Raw genomic sequence first — 14,235 nt, 5'->3', positions numbered from 1 at the left:
CCATTCCTAAGAGAATTTCCCTCTGAGATTTTCAGCCTATTTTAAAAAATCCTCACTTGGGGACATGTTTATTGATTTGAGAGATGTGAGAGAGAAATGCATGGGCAGGGGGAGAGAGAGAGAGATGTAAGAGAAACATTGATTGGTTGCCACTTATATGCTCTCCGACATGGGATTGAACCCACAGCCTAGGTATATGCCCTGACCAGAAATGAAACCCACAACCAGGACAAAGGTCCAACCAACCAAGGCACCTGGCCAAGGCTTCAGCCTATTCTAAAGTGCAGACCTCTCAATAAGTAGCTCCATGACCCATGTATCTTCCATCTTTCTAGTCTGCAATGTATTTAATTTTTGAACTGGTTGAGTTGGTTCCTTTTAAACCTGCCTTCTGGGTTGTAAATTTGCCTTTGCCAGCTTTCTGGGGTTAGGTTGGGGAAGAAGGTGTGTGCTTCGTTAACTGGAATGATGCATTGAACTTGGAAAACTGAGTCGATCATTGATGTGTTGGATTTATTGAGGGTTTTCCCTAAGAAGGGCCCCTGATGCAGCCAACAGCACTAAACAATATGATATTGAAAAGAGGAAAAATAGGGTAAAAACGACTTGGGTAAAAATGTGAGATCTAAGGAAAATTTAAAGAAGGTAGACAAGAAAAAACAATTGGAGAATTAAATGCAGTCGAAGTCTGGGTAGCCCAAGTCTTCAGAAAGAAGTGCAAACATTCAAAGACAGCTAATACACCGGGAAGATATGCATAAGCTCTGAAATCACTCAGGTCTAGGGGCAAATCTCAACTGTACTGCTTGGTGACTGGGCAACACAAGGCCAACACTTCTTTGAGCCCTAGTTTCAAAGAAGTGTGTATAGGTTATGGGTGACATAGCATGCTGGTATATGTTTAACAACTGGCTCATTCAATAAACAAACAAACAAGTAGGTAAAGCTGATTTGCAGTTTTTGCAATTTCCATACAGTGACTATTCCCACAATGGCTAATTTCCAGCTACCAATGTATTGTGACGGAACAGAGTTAGAAGGAATGCATAGTAGTACACACTTATACAATATTTTCATCATGCTAATACAATAGGCGTAAATATCCCAAAAGAGCAGATGATAGTAAAATGTGAGCAAATAATTAGAAGAGATATTTTTTAGTATAGTATTTTTAAATATAATTTTAAATAATAAATATATAATGTTTAACGATGGCCATTTAATAGCATCTTGCAAAACATCATAAAATTTAAGAATCCATCTCAGTTGAGCTTTGTTCAGGCATGTGTTCTAGTGCCTTGGGTTGTGGGGTCAATGTTAATGCATTAACAACATGCATTGAAGTGTCTTTAATGCATGAAGTGCCTTTAAACAGAAGCACACACAATACAGGGTTATGTATTGATCAGTTGATGAAAATGTTGTGACCAGAGGCTCACAGGAACCTAACCCTGTATTTTTTTCTTGGAGCCATGGTTCATGGTCATTTTACAGAATATCACTGCTGGGGATAAGAAGAGTGGAGTTGTATCCATCTTTGGAGGGATGGCTTAATTGAGATGCTTCTGCACTTAGCACATTGCCTGGCACCCAGTAGAATAGCCCTAAGAAGTCTCTTCTCATCTTCATCTCATCTTTCCTTTGCTGGGTAGTGCTATGCTAATCCAGGCAGGCAGGCACTCAGATGCAACCAGAAATTATAGAACCTGCAAAGGAAGTATTGTTATTGTGATATGCTCATCTTCTCCAGAGAGGTGCTTTGGAAATTACAACCATCCATCAATTCACAGTCCTTGAGATAGATGCCTTTGAACTACACAAAGAAAGGGGCTAGCAGTACCAACAAAAAAGAACTACACTTAGTCAGGAAGTTTACCCTTCTCCCTAAGGTTTCCTGGGCTGATAATTGCCAATTTATCATATTTTTTTCAAGTTACTTTCTTTGAAGTAACTTGGAGGCTTTTCTTCTCCTGGGTCTCAGCATCGTCACAGCAAAACCTACCTTCATTTTCTGCCCTGAGTACATTGTTGACTGTGGGTTGAAGCCTCAGTAACACTTAGTCCTTTAGTTCTTCATCATCCCGACATGTGCCCATCATCCTGCCTTGTCATGTGATGCCCACCACCCCCGTGGACACCGACACCCACTCCAAGTTGGCATAATCTTTTTTTTTCAGTCATGGTAAGGATGGACAGTACTTAGCCCATGTTCTTTCTCTTCTTGCTAAAGATGACAATCCCTGAAAGCTTTCCACTACTCCTGCTCTAAAACTCATCGGTCCGACCCTGGATACAGGCCCTATATGACCTGTGCCCCCCTAACTTTAGAATGCCATCACCTGAATATTCCCCTTTCTGGATTTTCCTTTACCCACATTGGCCTTCTTGCTGTTCTTGAACTTACAAGCGTGGAGACTGAGCATCTCAGGTTTCTGCTGCCTGATCTGCAACCACCTAAGATCCTCCCGCACCTCCTGTCAGTCAAGTCTTAGTGCCAAGCCCCCGTCCGAGAGGTGTCTGTGACCGTCCAGTCTGAAGCCCAGCGGTCATGGTGCAGCCACCTTGTTTCTTCACTACTTTTGTCCTTTGTCACCATGTGAAATTACCTTGTGTTGTGGGCTAGATTGCATCCCCCAGATTGACCTTGAAGTACCTCGGGAGGTGACTGTATTTGAAGATAAAGCTTTTAAACAGTTGATTAGGGTGTGGGAAGAGGTGGTAAAGGTTAAAAGGGGTCAAATATATGGTGGCGGAAGGAGATTTGACTTTGGGTGGTAAACACACAATGCAAGACCCAGATGGTGTGTTACCGAACTGTATACTTGAAACCTATACTTTTACTAACCAGTGTTACCCCAATACATTTAATAAACCATTTTGAAAGGAGGGGATGAAGGAAGGCACCTTTCCCATTCATGCATTCTATGTGCATATCCCTAAAAGCCTCAGAAATAAATTGTGCACATGAGTCAGTGTTCATTGCAGAAGATGGAGGATTTTAAGTTTTTGCCAAATTATGATACCCTTGAGACTTCATCTTGTCTTTTTTTGTGGGGGAAATTAATGTAATAAAAATGTCATCAGTGTTTAACAATAAAAAGACGTGATTAAGGTAATATGAGTAGAGTGGGCCCTACCCCAGTGTGACCGCTGTCCTTAAGAAAGGAGATGAGGACGCAGACAGACTTGCAGAAAAAAGACCGCCTGAAGACATTTGAGAAGGCCGCCCCGGGAGACAGGACTCAGAGTCTCGGACTGCTGCCGCTGGAACTGAGTAAGTTTCTGTCGTTCAGGGCGCCCGGTCTGTAGCCCTAGCACACGTACTCCTGGTTTCTTTGTTTTGTTTTTTTTATTTCTCTTCCCAGAGTGTAAGTTCCATGAACACAGGAACCGTACGTGTCTTCTTCATCCTTCTGTCCTTAGTGCCTAAGACAATTCTCAGCATCTAGTAGGCTCTTTACAAATATTTTTTAACTGATTGGATGATGTAGCCAGGGACCCGAGCCTTTGATGTTTAAGTTATCTTTGGCTATGCAAATGTTGTCATTATTCATTAGGCTGAAAAAGAAACCTCTTGCCTAAAGAGTTACTTCAGAAATTAGTCATGAGTGCCAGGGTTTAGACCTTCTCACCCCGTTTTTTCACAGTTCTGGTTCATTAATTCTCTAGTTCTCCAACACCCTCTCCTCTCAGTTCCTCTCTGTTTGTAGGCCCTTCTATGGCCTCAGTCCCGCATCCTCCTCCCCTGATGCCCTTGCAATGGGTCTGGGAACCTGGTACCACAGGTGGCTTCCCTTACCTGAGCTTGCCACGGACCCCTCATCACCAGTGACACAAACCGGCGCCCACAGCAGGGGAATGCTGAGTTCACAAAGAGTTAGAGATGAAGTGCGTCCTCATGCTGTCTTGCTTCCTAGCAAATGGAACATTAATTGCTAAAACTCATATTCTAGTCCTGGCTGGGGAGCTCCAGGTTAGAGCATTGGTTAGAGCATTGTCCCATGTGCCAAGGTCAGGTCACAGACAAGAATCAACCAATGAATGCATAAATAAGTGAAACAATACAGTTGATGCTTATCTGTCTCCCTCCCTTACTCTTTTTCTAAAATCAGTAAATAAAAATTAAAAAACTCATATTCTTTCTTTTTAATTTAAAAAATTTTATGTACTTTTAGAGAAAGAGGAAGGGAAGGAGAAATGGGGAGAAACATCAATGTGTGGTTGCCTTTCATGTGCCCCCCCCACTGGGGACCTGGCAGCAATACAGACGTATGCCCTGACCAGGAATCTAACCAGTGACCCTTTGGTTTGCAGGCTGGTGCTCAGTCCACTGAGCCACACCAGCCAGGGTATAAAAACTCATATTCTACCAGCACTCTCCTAAATGGGCTCACTTGTTTCTCCAACAAACATTTGTTGTGCCCTATTTTCCTCTTGGCCCTAGGTAAGTCGCCCGAAATACCAGTGGCCTTTCGATGCTTGTTCTGTTTGCTACCCGCAGCTCTCTCCACTCTCCCTGTGGGAGGCTGGCCCCTGCCACCTGCGTCTCTCTGGGTTCCCACTGGCAGCTTCCCGTGTTCAGCCATGGGTGGCGTGAGAAAGCAGGAAGAGAGAGATGTCAGGGTGTATGCTCCCCACCCAGGTTTACCGCCGCTACGGGGTGTCCTCTCCTTCATGCTGCCTGTTCTGGCCTCTGGCTGGAGCCAGGGTGGAAATGGCTTCCCAAGCTTGCTGGACTCTGAGTGCCTCACTGTCCTGTGTTTGATCTTGTGATCCTACCCACACTTCTGAAAGTAGTCCTTTTATAGAAGTTTCTGCAACTCAGCCCTCTGATGGTGATTTCTGTTTCTTTCCCAGACTCTGACCCATTCAGGCTTTGTGTACTTTTCTGACTCTAAAGTTCAGGAATGATGTAACTTTGGTGTCTTCACACTCCAGTGGCTTTGGGGTTAATCAAGGGCGTGGTGCTCAGGCTCCAGTCAGTGCAGAGGTTTTGACACCCCCTGCATCCAGGTAGATCTGGTGCACAGCCCCCCTCTCGGTTGTTCTGCCACCTTTCATGGCTGTTGCACCATTGCCACTGCTCCTGGTGCAGCCAGTGCAGGGCTAGGGGGACGGAACGAGGGGCAGAAATAACCTGTGCCTAGGCTGGATGTGGCAGAGAGGAGGTGGCCCAGCCACAAGGAAGGGGGCCTGGAGAGAAGTGGAGTTGCCTCGTCGAGTTAGACTCCGCTCTACTTGCAGGACAGAGACTTCATGGCTTCCCAAGGTGATGCTTTTGCTTATTGTCTATCTTTTCATGCCCTAGAGAAATTCGGGTGGTTTAACTTATTTGAATAACCTGTGCATGTTGACAAAATTTTCCATGGGGTGTCTGCTTATTTTCATAATACTGGTGGCGGTGGTAGCGTGTCTGGTGGGACGTCAGTGCTATTTTAATGGCTCTCGAGATACTAGGTGACATAAGTTTAGAGAATTAGAAGGCAGCTGGGGAAGACAGAGTTACACAGCACGAAGGAGGGAGAGAAGGGCTAGCACAGTGGGGCACAGACCCAGAGAAGACGATGTCAGCCAGGCTCCTGTGAGGTGCACTGGATGGAGACTGAGAGGGACCATTCTGGGTGTGTTATGCTTTGCACCGTTAGTCCTGAGCGCCTCCTTTATAATTTGGAAAAATCAGCAGTCTGATATATTTGAATGGATATCTCCATAAATTATATTTTTTCCAGAATGCAGTACTACATACAATTTAACACTGAAGTTCTTATAGCTTAATTTTCAAAGAGATATTATAATATATATGTATAGATCACATAAATGTCATGATTTTGTTACATGAACATTTGTTAAGTAGGGCACAGGGTGAACCACGGTTCAACAAAAGACCACAGAAGAAGGTGCAATAGAGAGGTTTATTATTCACTGCTCCTGGGGAAGTACACAGCGTGCGGCAAGGGCCACACAGGGAGGTACGGGGAGGTGCAGGGAGGGTGCAGACAGAGAGTGACAGGACATGGGGCACATGCCTTTATTAGGGCCCCTGAGTGGAGTGCTTTGGGGTTGCTGGCTGAGGCTGGATTGATCCATTTAAATCAAAAGGACAGAGCTTTGGTGAGCTCCACAGGGGTCTCATGTAAGGGGTGCATAAGGCACACAGGTGCTGGGGGAGGAGGGACTGTTGTTCACAAGGGTTGTTGGCAAGGTCATATCAGGGGCTTACATTTGCCTGTGACCCCGTGGGCTGCTGTCCAGGTCATGCAGCAGCATGAGGGGCTGGTGTCAGTTTCAGGCCTCAGAGGCCGCATGGCCAAATGAAAGAAATGCTGGGGCAACATTATGTGGATCAGCTTAGCTAAATTCCTAATAAAACACCATGCATGACACATAAACGGAACATACTTGTTCAGTAATCATAGCGATGAATGGAATTTGAGGAGGCATGCAAGAAACTGGCAGGACGAGGTAAGCCCTGAAAGGAGTCTTGTCCAGGAAGGTGCGGCCTGTCACCGACAGGAGCTAGCTAGTGCTTACAGAAAAGGGCATTCACACTGTGCTCTTAATACTTATCTTTATTATGAAAGTGTTTCCAAAGTAAAATGATCCTCATAATAACGATTGTGTCCAGAGATCAAGAATGAATAATTATATCTTCATATAAAAATCAGCAAAACATAACAGTACATAAAATAATTCTAACTGGCTAACAGCACATCATTCCATTTCCAACAAAGATGCTCGAGCACTGAATTGTCTTAAGAAAAAAGTAAGGTTTGCCACCTGTCCTGTTCCTCACTGCAGGATGGAAAAAGTCAAGTCCAAAAACGAACCACCCTCCCCCTTGAGTGACAACAAATGGCTGTGGAGGTAACTGATTCTGTGGGTGAACAAAGAGCTGGTGGAAGTCATGGGCTTAGCAGCACTGTAAGACTTCTGGAAATCAAACTTGGAGGGCATTTTTTTTCACGTCTAAATTGATGCAGCTCTAAGGGAAAGTCCCCAAATCACCACATAACTGTTCCTATTACAGAGCTAATTTCTCTTCGGCAACTGCTCTTTAAAACCCCTATTTTTTAAAGAGTAGGTTTATAATGACAGTTTTTAAAAAGTACTGTAGATCCCAAAGAAAACAAATTATCTATAAAGTCCATTTTTTCTGACTTGACGTACCAATCATACAACTGCTGTTGTTCCTGGTTTCCAGGCCATGCGAAATACACCAAAATACGAAGCCAAACTTCCACGGCCCCTCGTTACGAAAACAGGCTTAACAACACTTTATTGAGTAAAATGGCATCAGGAGGAGGTGTGCATAGAACTGATCCAAAGGCTACTGGGAAACTGATAGCAGAAAAGAGTGATAATATTTTGGCTTTTTTTTTCTTAAGAGTTCCAGGAGGCTGAAAGGAATGTGAGTGAATGAGATAAAGGACCCAGATTTTGAGGCTGAATGTCCCCTCCCATCTCTTCCTGGGAAGTCTTGAGAATGCCAATCTTGTTGGAGACACCATATGATATGCCATCTGGCTGCAGAGATATTTTTTTTATTCCTTTGGTCTGATGAGATCTGAGCTTGTGACCATTTGGGAATGCGTTCCTTTCAAAGGCTTCAGGTCGAAGTCAAGTTGGAAATACCCGGAAAAGTTCAAGGTTCTCTTTTGGGTGTCTGCAGATCTTATTAACAGTTACTCATGGTATTTTATGTTCTTTAATACAATATTCTCCATGAAAGCCAGCACCATGAGTACATGTTAGAGGAATTCCAAAAGCATAGAGTGGCCAAATAGGTACGCCTCTTCACCATCCCCTGAGCGCCCCCTACAGGGCAGTAGGAGACCCTGCACACAAGGACAAACTACAGAACTCTTCTGGACTATTTCTGTGAAGAACTAAAATGTGGCCATAGTGAACCAGTGCTAATCTATTTGGTAATTTGAGAATGACACAATTCCAATTTCCTGAGAAAAACTTAAATTGACTCTGGGGACAACAATATATTTATTAAAACCCTATGTTGCTGCATTTTGCATGACTTCAAGAACTCATTATGATTACTGAGAGTATTCTTCCATGGACAGAATGCTACTGAATGCAGTAACTAGAGCTAACCGTGTTTTCTCTGTCCACACCAGTGACTTGGAAACTGGGAGTGCCTTGTTAGCACTCCGTCATCAGTCTGACTCTGATCTGATTTTTTTCTTATTTGAAGATTAGAAACATTTCAGGGCTATTATTGTTTATCAACAAATCAGGAATCAGTCAAAGACAAAGAAAAGAAAAGTAAGCTAATTAGAATCTTAAGATCTCAAATAGCACATGAGATGTAAACACAGAACCTTTTCTTTCCAAAGGGTTTCTTGAACCTCTCTGGACATAATGACATTGTCACACATACTGATAACAGACTCTTTTAACACCTTTGGAATTATTCTGTATACTTTCTATACTTCAAATTAAAAATTTCAAATATTCAGGCAACTTTGGCATTAACATTTGCAAGAAAGGGATAAAAATAACTATCAGTAAAAACAACCAGGAACAGATTGGGAACAATCATAGGTGTCCATAAAGTTCGTTGTGAAGAGCTCTTTTGCAAAGACTCAGGTGAGCGGAACTAAAATCTCGGTTTTCACTCCAGCCCAAATAACAACGAGGTTAAAATAAATGAAGTGGAAGATCCAGACCCCTTCTCTCTAAGGTGGAAGCATTCAATTTGCTCAAGTTCAAACTCTACCATATATATACACACTCAGAATGGAAAATCTGGCAACAGCACTGGACATTTTGAAGTTCACCCACCATTTTGGCTCAAGGTGATCTAATGTTATCTTATTAAAGAGTTATTTTTCTCACCCAACTGCTTGGTTTCTTTGGAAAATCCACCTTTCTGCCTCGTATCTCCATCAGGTGCATTTCATTATCCGATGGTACCTCAGAACACCTTTGTCTAGCAGGAGTGAGATGTTGATAACATCCTGAGGTGAAGCAGCAATCATATGCATTTTTCCAACATACGGTTTACTATCCAAAATATGAGAGTTACTCCCCATTCTCAGCATCCACATGACTACATTTAGAAATGAGAACTGTATTTGGCTTACATGCTGACCTTGGGCCCTCTATGATCTTAATTCTGCAATATTTACTTCTGAGGCTAAGAGACTGAAAAGATTCCACAACTCTCAGCTGTGTGGGTGGAATGAACAGGAAGTTGAGAGAGAGGCAGGAAGTTTCTATTGTATATAGTAAATAGTTTTTGTGAAAGGAATATGGATAATAATACTGAGTCAGTGATATTTTGGTTTTATCGCATTTTTGGAGAAACAGATATATACATACATAGATCACACATTTATTTCTATCATTTATTGACCCAAGGCCAAATTCTACTCAGTTTTCTACTTTTTTTTTTCCCCACTAAGAGATATAGAAAAGCTATAACATCAGATAATGAAACATACTTTTTCTAGATTCCTTCCTACATACCCCGTTGTACGTTGGGAAAGTCTGAATGTGACCAGGAGGAAGGAGATAGCAACACAGGCTAAGTTAATTAATGGCAACGACACTCACTAAACACAGGCAAATGTACAAAATACACTGCCAGAACTACGGCATGGCTCAGGCAGAAGGTACCTCACATGTTTTTCTCTCCTCAGGCCACCACGGGACAGCAGTAGACAGAGAGAGATTATTTTTCACCTCTAGAGGCCTACAAACACCATTTTCCTTTGTCAAAAAGAAATGCTTGCTCTAAAATGTAAAATGAAATAAAAACCTGTAGATCCATGGGGGACTCTGTTAAATTAATGCCATCATTCTAAGTATTCCCCATCCTTCTTCTAAGTGATTTCTGGGAAAACAAAAGATTATTTAGGTTTGTGTTTGCTAAGGATGGACTCAAGGTACTTACTTCTATGTAATTCTTCTTTAATAACTTACAAGCTAACCCTTTGAAATTATTCTTCCGTGCTGAAGGGTGTCGGGTAATCTGAACTTGCACCCTCCAGGATTCTCTGGTTTATTCCACCCATGGAGCGGACTTGCTCTACACACTCAAGCAGGGCACAATCCACTATTCTCTTCCATGTTTTAGTTGATGAAATAGTAAATTCTCACCCTCTCAAAAATTTTCAGCTACAACATGCTTGCTGTTACTTTTTATTTATCTGCATCTTAGCCAATTTGAGATGACTAACAAGTACTTTTGATGTTTTATGATTGGCCTTATGAACTCAAACCATCCACGAATTACATTCCTAGACATAGCCTGGTGTTGCGAAATAAAATAATAAGGACTTACATGAAGAATTAGTTGTTTCAATAAACAGGCAGACACATTTTCAAGCCTCTTCAATTATTACTATGGACCATACCAGAAACGTACTACTTGTAACTAAGTGGGGAAAGACTTAAATTAACATCACAGTGTGAGGTTTTTGTTTGGGAGCACTTTAATTAGAGGTTGTAAATTGTGAGTACAAAGTTTTAATTTTTTCAAACAACTGAATGGAAGGTGAATGGCTCTGAGCAGCACACTCACACCCTAGGGTGTCGCTGTTGTCCACCTTGATTCGCACACTTCTGTCACCACACCGTGGTTTCGAACCCTTGTTTTTTTTTTAAAGATTTTATTTATTTATCTGTAGAGGGAATGGGGGGAAGGAGAGAGGGAGAGAAACATCAATGTATGGTTGCCTTTTTGTGCATCCCCTGCTGGGACCTGGCCTACAGGGAACCAGCCTGCAACCCCAGTATGTGCCCTGACTGGGAATCGAACGGCAATTGTCTGGTTCGCAGGCCCGTGCTCAATCCACCGAGCTACACTAGCCAGGGCTCGAACCCTTGTTTTACAGGATGGTCTTTTTGGTTTATGAAGCAAGTATTTGTGGTACCTTTTAATTCCTGCTTACTAAACATTGGAAGAAAGGAGACAAAATCTTTGGTTTACGGGTATGGTTTTCTCATCTCTACACAAATAACACTGCCACCTAGGAGACAATGGAGACTTATTTTTCAGTAGTCTTGCTCATCGCCAATATTGTCAGTGTCCAGTCCAATTTTTGTTTTTCTGGCAATAGCTTCTTTTGAATAAAAAAATCCTGTGAAGAGAATAGGTCTTCAAAGAAGCAAACCAAGGGACCCAGAATATAATGCTGTTTGGGTAATGAGAAGGTTTTTCTGAGTCCTGTGTAGAGGGAAAAGACAAAGGGTAAAAGAGTCTTTCTCCCATTCGCTTAATTTGATTAAGAAAAATAAGAACATCAAAATCAAATACTAGATAGGGCACTTTCCTTGAAAGCTGGTGCAATAAAGTGCTTTGCACTAGAGGTGACCTTTGCCAAGTCTTGGAACTCTTTTTTTTGGTTGCAAAATATACTCAGCATCTTTCTTCTCATGAGACCACACAAGACTGCGCCAATTTCAGGGGTAGTGGAAAAACATGGTTGCAATCAGCTGCTTTCTTTGTGCTATTCTCAGATCATGAAAAAGTTCCAGATAGTAGGAGTAATTTCTTTGTAACTGTGACCTTAAGTGAATGTCTTCCTTCAGAGCCAGAGCACTGACCTCATAATAGAGAATAAAAAAAGTCTCTGTGACCAGCAGGGTGAATCCCCAACTAGCGATCACACTCATTGAAGAAATCTGGGCTGCGTGCACAAGAAATGAAGCCTCTCCCAAAACAACTTAACACAAAACAATTTTTAAAAAGCCCTCCAACAACTATACTCTTTAATCCAAACTGCTAAACGACCATGAAAAGTGATAATTAAGAAAACCTAGCTCATCCTGGTGAAACTATATACTGGGAGAATAGTCATGGAGACTATAGGCAGTTTCTACATGGGCACTCGCATGGAGAAAGCAAACCTACCCGGAGCTGTATGAGAATCTTGCGCTGGGTCCTGGCTGCTCTGAGACTAATTAAGCTGATGCTCCTAGCAGACGGGCCTACAGCGGTAGAAAGGAGCAGAAGCAGATGGAGCATCCCCCTCACTGTCACCAACCCGGGGGGTGGAAGGAGTGAGGAAACTCTCTTTTGTCCACAGATTTACAAACAAATACAAAAAAAATAAATAATATTCTAAGACAATACAAATGCAAATACTGTTCCCTTGTGTCAATTACATACAGCATGCCTACATATAGAGAATGATAATTCTTCTTCATTCACAGACGGGACAAATGGCAGTGCACTATTCAAAATGCTTTGATGATCCTAATTTTTGTTTCTGGTGCTGAGATATTATGAAAGGAACTGCATTTGCAACTTATTAAATACTTCTGGGAACAAATAGTTCACTTTGTTCCGGACTTGTCGTTTTGAGAAATTAATCATCCACGGAGCAAGGGCCAGTCAGGAGATACCCGTTGGTACCACTGGTTCCATTGGTGGTAGTTGCAGTGTGCGGGTTCTTCCCTGGAGGTTCCGAGTCCTCCTCATCTGAGCTAGACTCAATGTCGCTGCGATCGTCCTTGGACACCTGTGGGACACCAGAAGGTGAGTGTAACGAGCCCCGAGGGAGTCATCAAGGTATGGCATGCTCAGAATCACATGCAATGATATACAAGGCAAAACAGGTAAGATGTTAAAAAATCAAAGAGGACAAAAACTTTGCCACAGTAATTAGTTCCCTTTTACTGAAGATACACAGTTTGGGTGACAAAGTCAGTTATTAAGAAATGTGGGCTACATTTGCTGATCTTTTATTTAAAAAGATTTTATTTACTTATTGTTAGAGAGAAGGGAAAGGAAGGAGAAAGAGAGGGAGAGAAACACTGATGTGAGGGAGAAACATCAATCGGTTGCTTCTCACACACACCCCAGCTGGGGACCAAACCCGCAACCCAGGCAAGTGCCCTGGCCAGGAATCAAACAGGCGACCCTTCACTTTGTGGGTCAATGCCCAACCAACTGAGTCACACAGGTCAGGGCTTGCGACCTCTGTGTGGTACCTTTCTATACTGAGAATGTGTTGTACCATGAGTTGCACTTTGACCAGCAAAGTGCCCACTGCCCTGCTGAAATGGCACTGTGGGAATTCGGTAGGAGTGAGTCAGTCCGCACTCTGATGATCACTTATCCTTGAGAATCATTTAAGGTCAGCTCTCAGCTGACTACACTAATGGAGACATTCACTAACTCAGTTAATCAAAACATCATTCTTACTTGTTTTTGCAATGTATTGTTTCATGACTTAATTTGGTTTTCTTTTCTTTGTTAGAATTAAGCAGAAATTTTGTTTTATATATGGCATAATAACTAATGGCAGTAGGAAGTATTCTGAGAACCTACTGGCTGAGGGTTAGTTTTAAATATTTCCCAAGGAAAATCTACCAACTGATTCATCATGAATTGGTTCCTGTCATTCCAGGGTTCTTCTGTCCTCCACTCAGGCTCATTAAGTAATGAGGATGGCCATATAAGACAACAGATAGAAACCTATACCTTATCATAAAAAATGGAAAAAAAATCAATACTGTCTAGCACAGAAGTACAAGAGGGGACCCAAAAAAACCTGAATTATCTTCTGGAGGGCGAGCACCTTATAGTGCAGGCTTTCCTGTGGGTGAGTGTTCTCGGAACCCATCTGAATCAGCGTACCAGCTGGTGTTGCTGTGAGAGGCTGCATTCGGCTTCGGTGAATTTTGTTTGAAGACTCTTTCACAGCATTTGTCTATTTCATGATGGCTGATTTACGAGCACACCTGACCCCACTGTGCTGAGCGTTCAGCAGTTTTTGACCAAAATGGCATGACCCACGTATCCTACCCTTCCTATTCACCTGACCTCACCACAAATGACTTTTTTTTTGTCTCCCCAGATGAAAACAGTCCTTAAAGTGAAATGTTTTGCTGATATGGAAGAGGCAAAACAAAAAATGGCAGGAGTACTACAAGGCATCAAAATGGACATGCTCAAAAACTATTTTGAGCAGTGAAAAAAAAAGTCTTGATAGGTGTATTGCATCGAATGGAGAGAACTTTGAAGGTGACTGAAGTTTAAACATGTAAGAATATACAACTTTTTAATAAATTCTGTTTTGGGGGGGGTCCTCCCTCTAATTTAAGAAGAAATGAAGGAAACATTCTACTGCTTTCAATATTAAAATAGTTTGAACCTCATACTCTATAAGTCTAAATTACAGTAAGCATTTTTATCCCAAAGATCTTAAGACCTTTGAGTAACTGAGTGCCATCTACTTTCTAAGTGGGGTGACAACAGGGACCGGGTGG

At 42.3% G+C, this 14,235-nt stretch overlaps 1 protein-coding gene and 1 long non-coding RNA gene across 3 annotated transcripts in view; one reads left to right on the top strand and one right to left on the bottom strand.

Moving 5' to 3' along the window:
- The first annotated feature begins 4,998 nt into the window (after nucleotides 1–4,998).
- Nucleotides 4,999–14,111, top strand: LOC128627396 (uncharacterized). Its single transcript, XR_008391587.1, has 3 exons — nucleotides 4,999–5,269; nucleotides 12,175–12,499; nucleotides 13,824–14,111. It is a non-coding gene; the product is annotated as an uncharacterized LOC128627396 (long non-coding RNA).
- The window catches only part of CERS6 (ceramide synthase 6), a 297,599-nt gene continuing 289,920 nt past the window's right edge, over nucleotides 6,557–14,235 (bottom strand). For both annotated transcript variants that reach the window (XM_037140703.2, XM_037140704.2), the window contains one exon: nucleotides 6,557–12,482. In XM_037140703.2, coding sequence (XP_036996598.2) covers nucleotides 12,330–12,482 — 153 coding nt within the window. In that variant the 3' untranslated portion in view covers nucleotides 6,557–12,329. The remainder of the gene's footprint in view (nucleotides 12,483–14,235) is intronic.

Source organism: Artibeus jamaicensis, unplaced genomic scaffold (genome assembly GCF_021234435.1).
Source record: "Artibeus jamaicensis isolate MK-2021 breed Jamaican fruit bat unplaced genomic scaffold, CSHL_Jam_final contig_391, whole genome shotgun sequence".
Lineage (NCBI taxonomy): Eukaryota > Metazoa > Chordata > Mammalia > Chiroptera > Phyllostomidae > Artibeus > Artibeus jamaicensis.
Note: the sequence above shows the minus strand (reverse complement) of the source record. Positions and strands in the feature narration are given on the sequence as shown.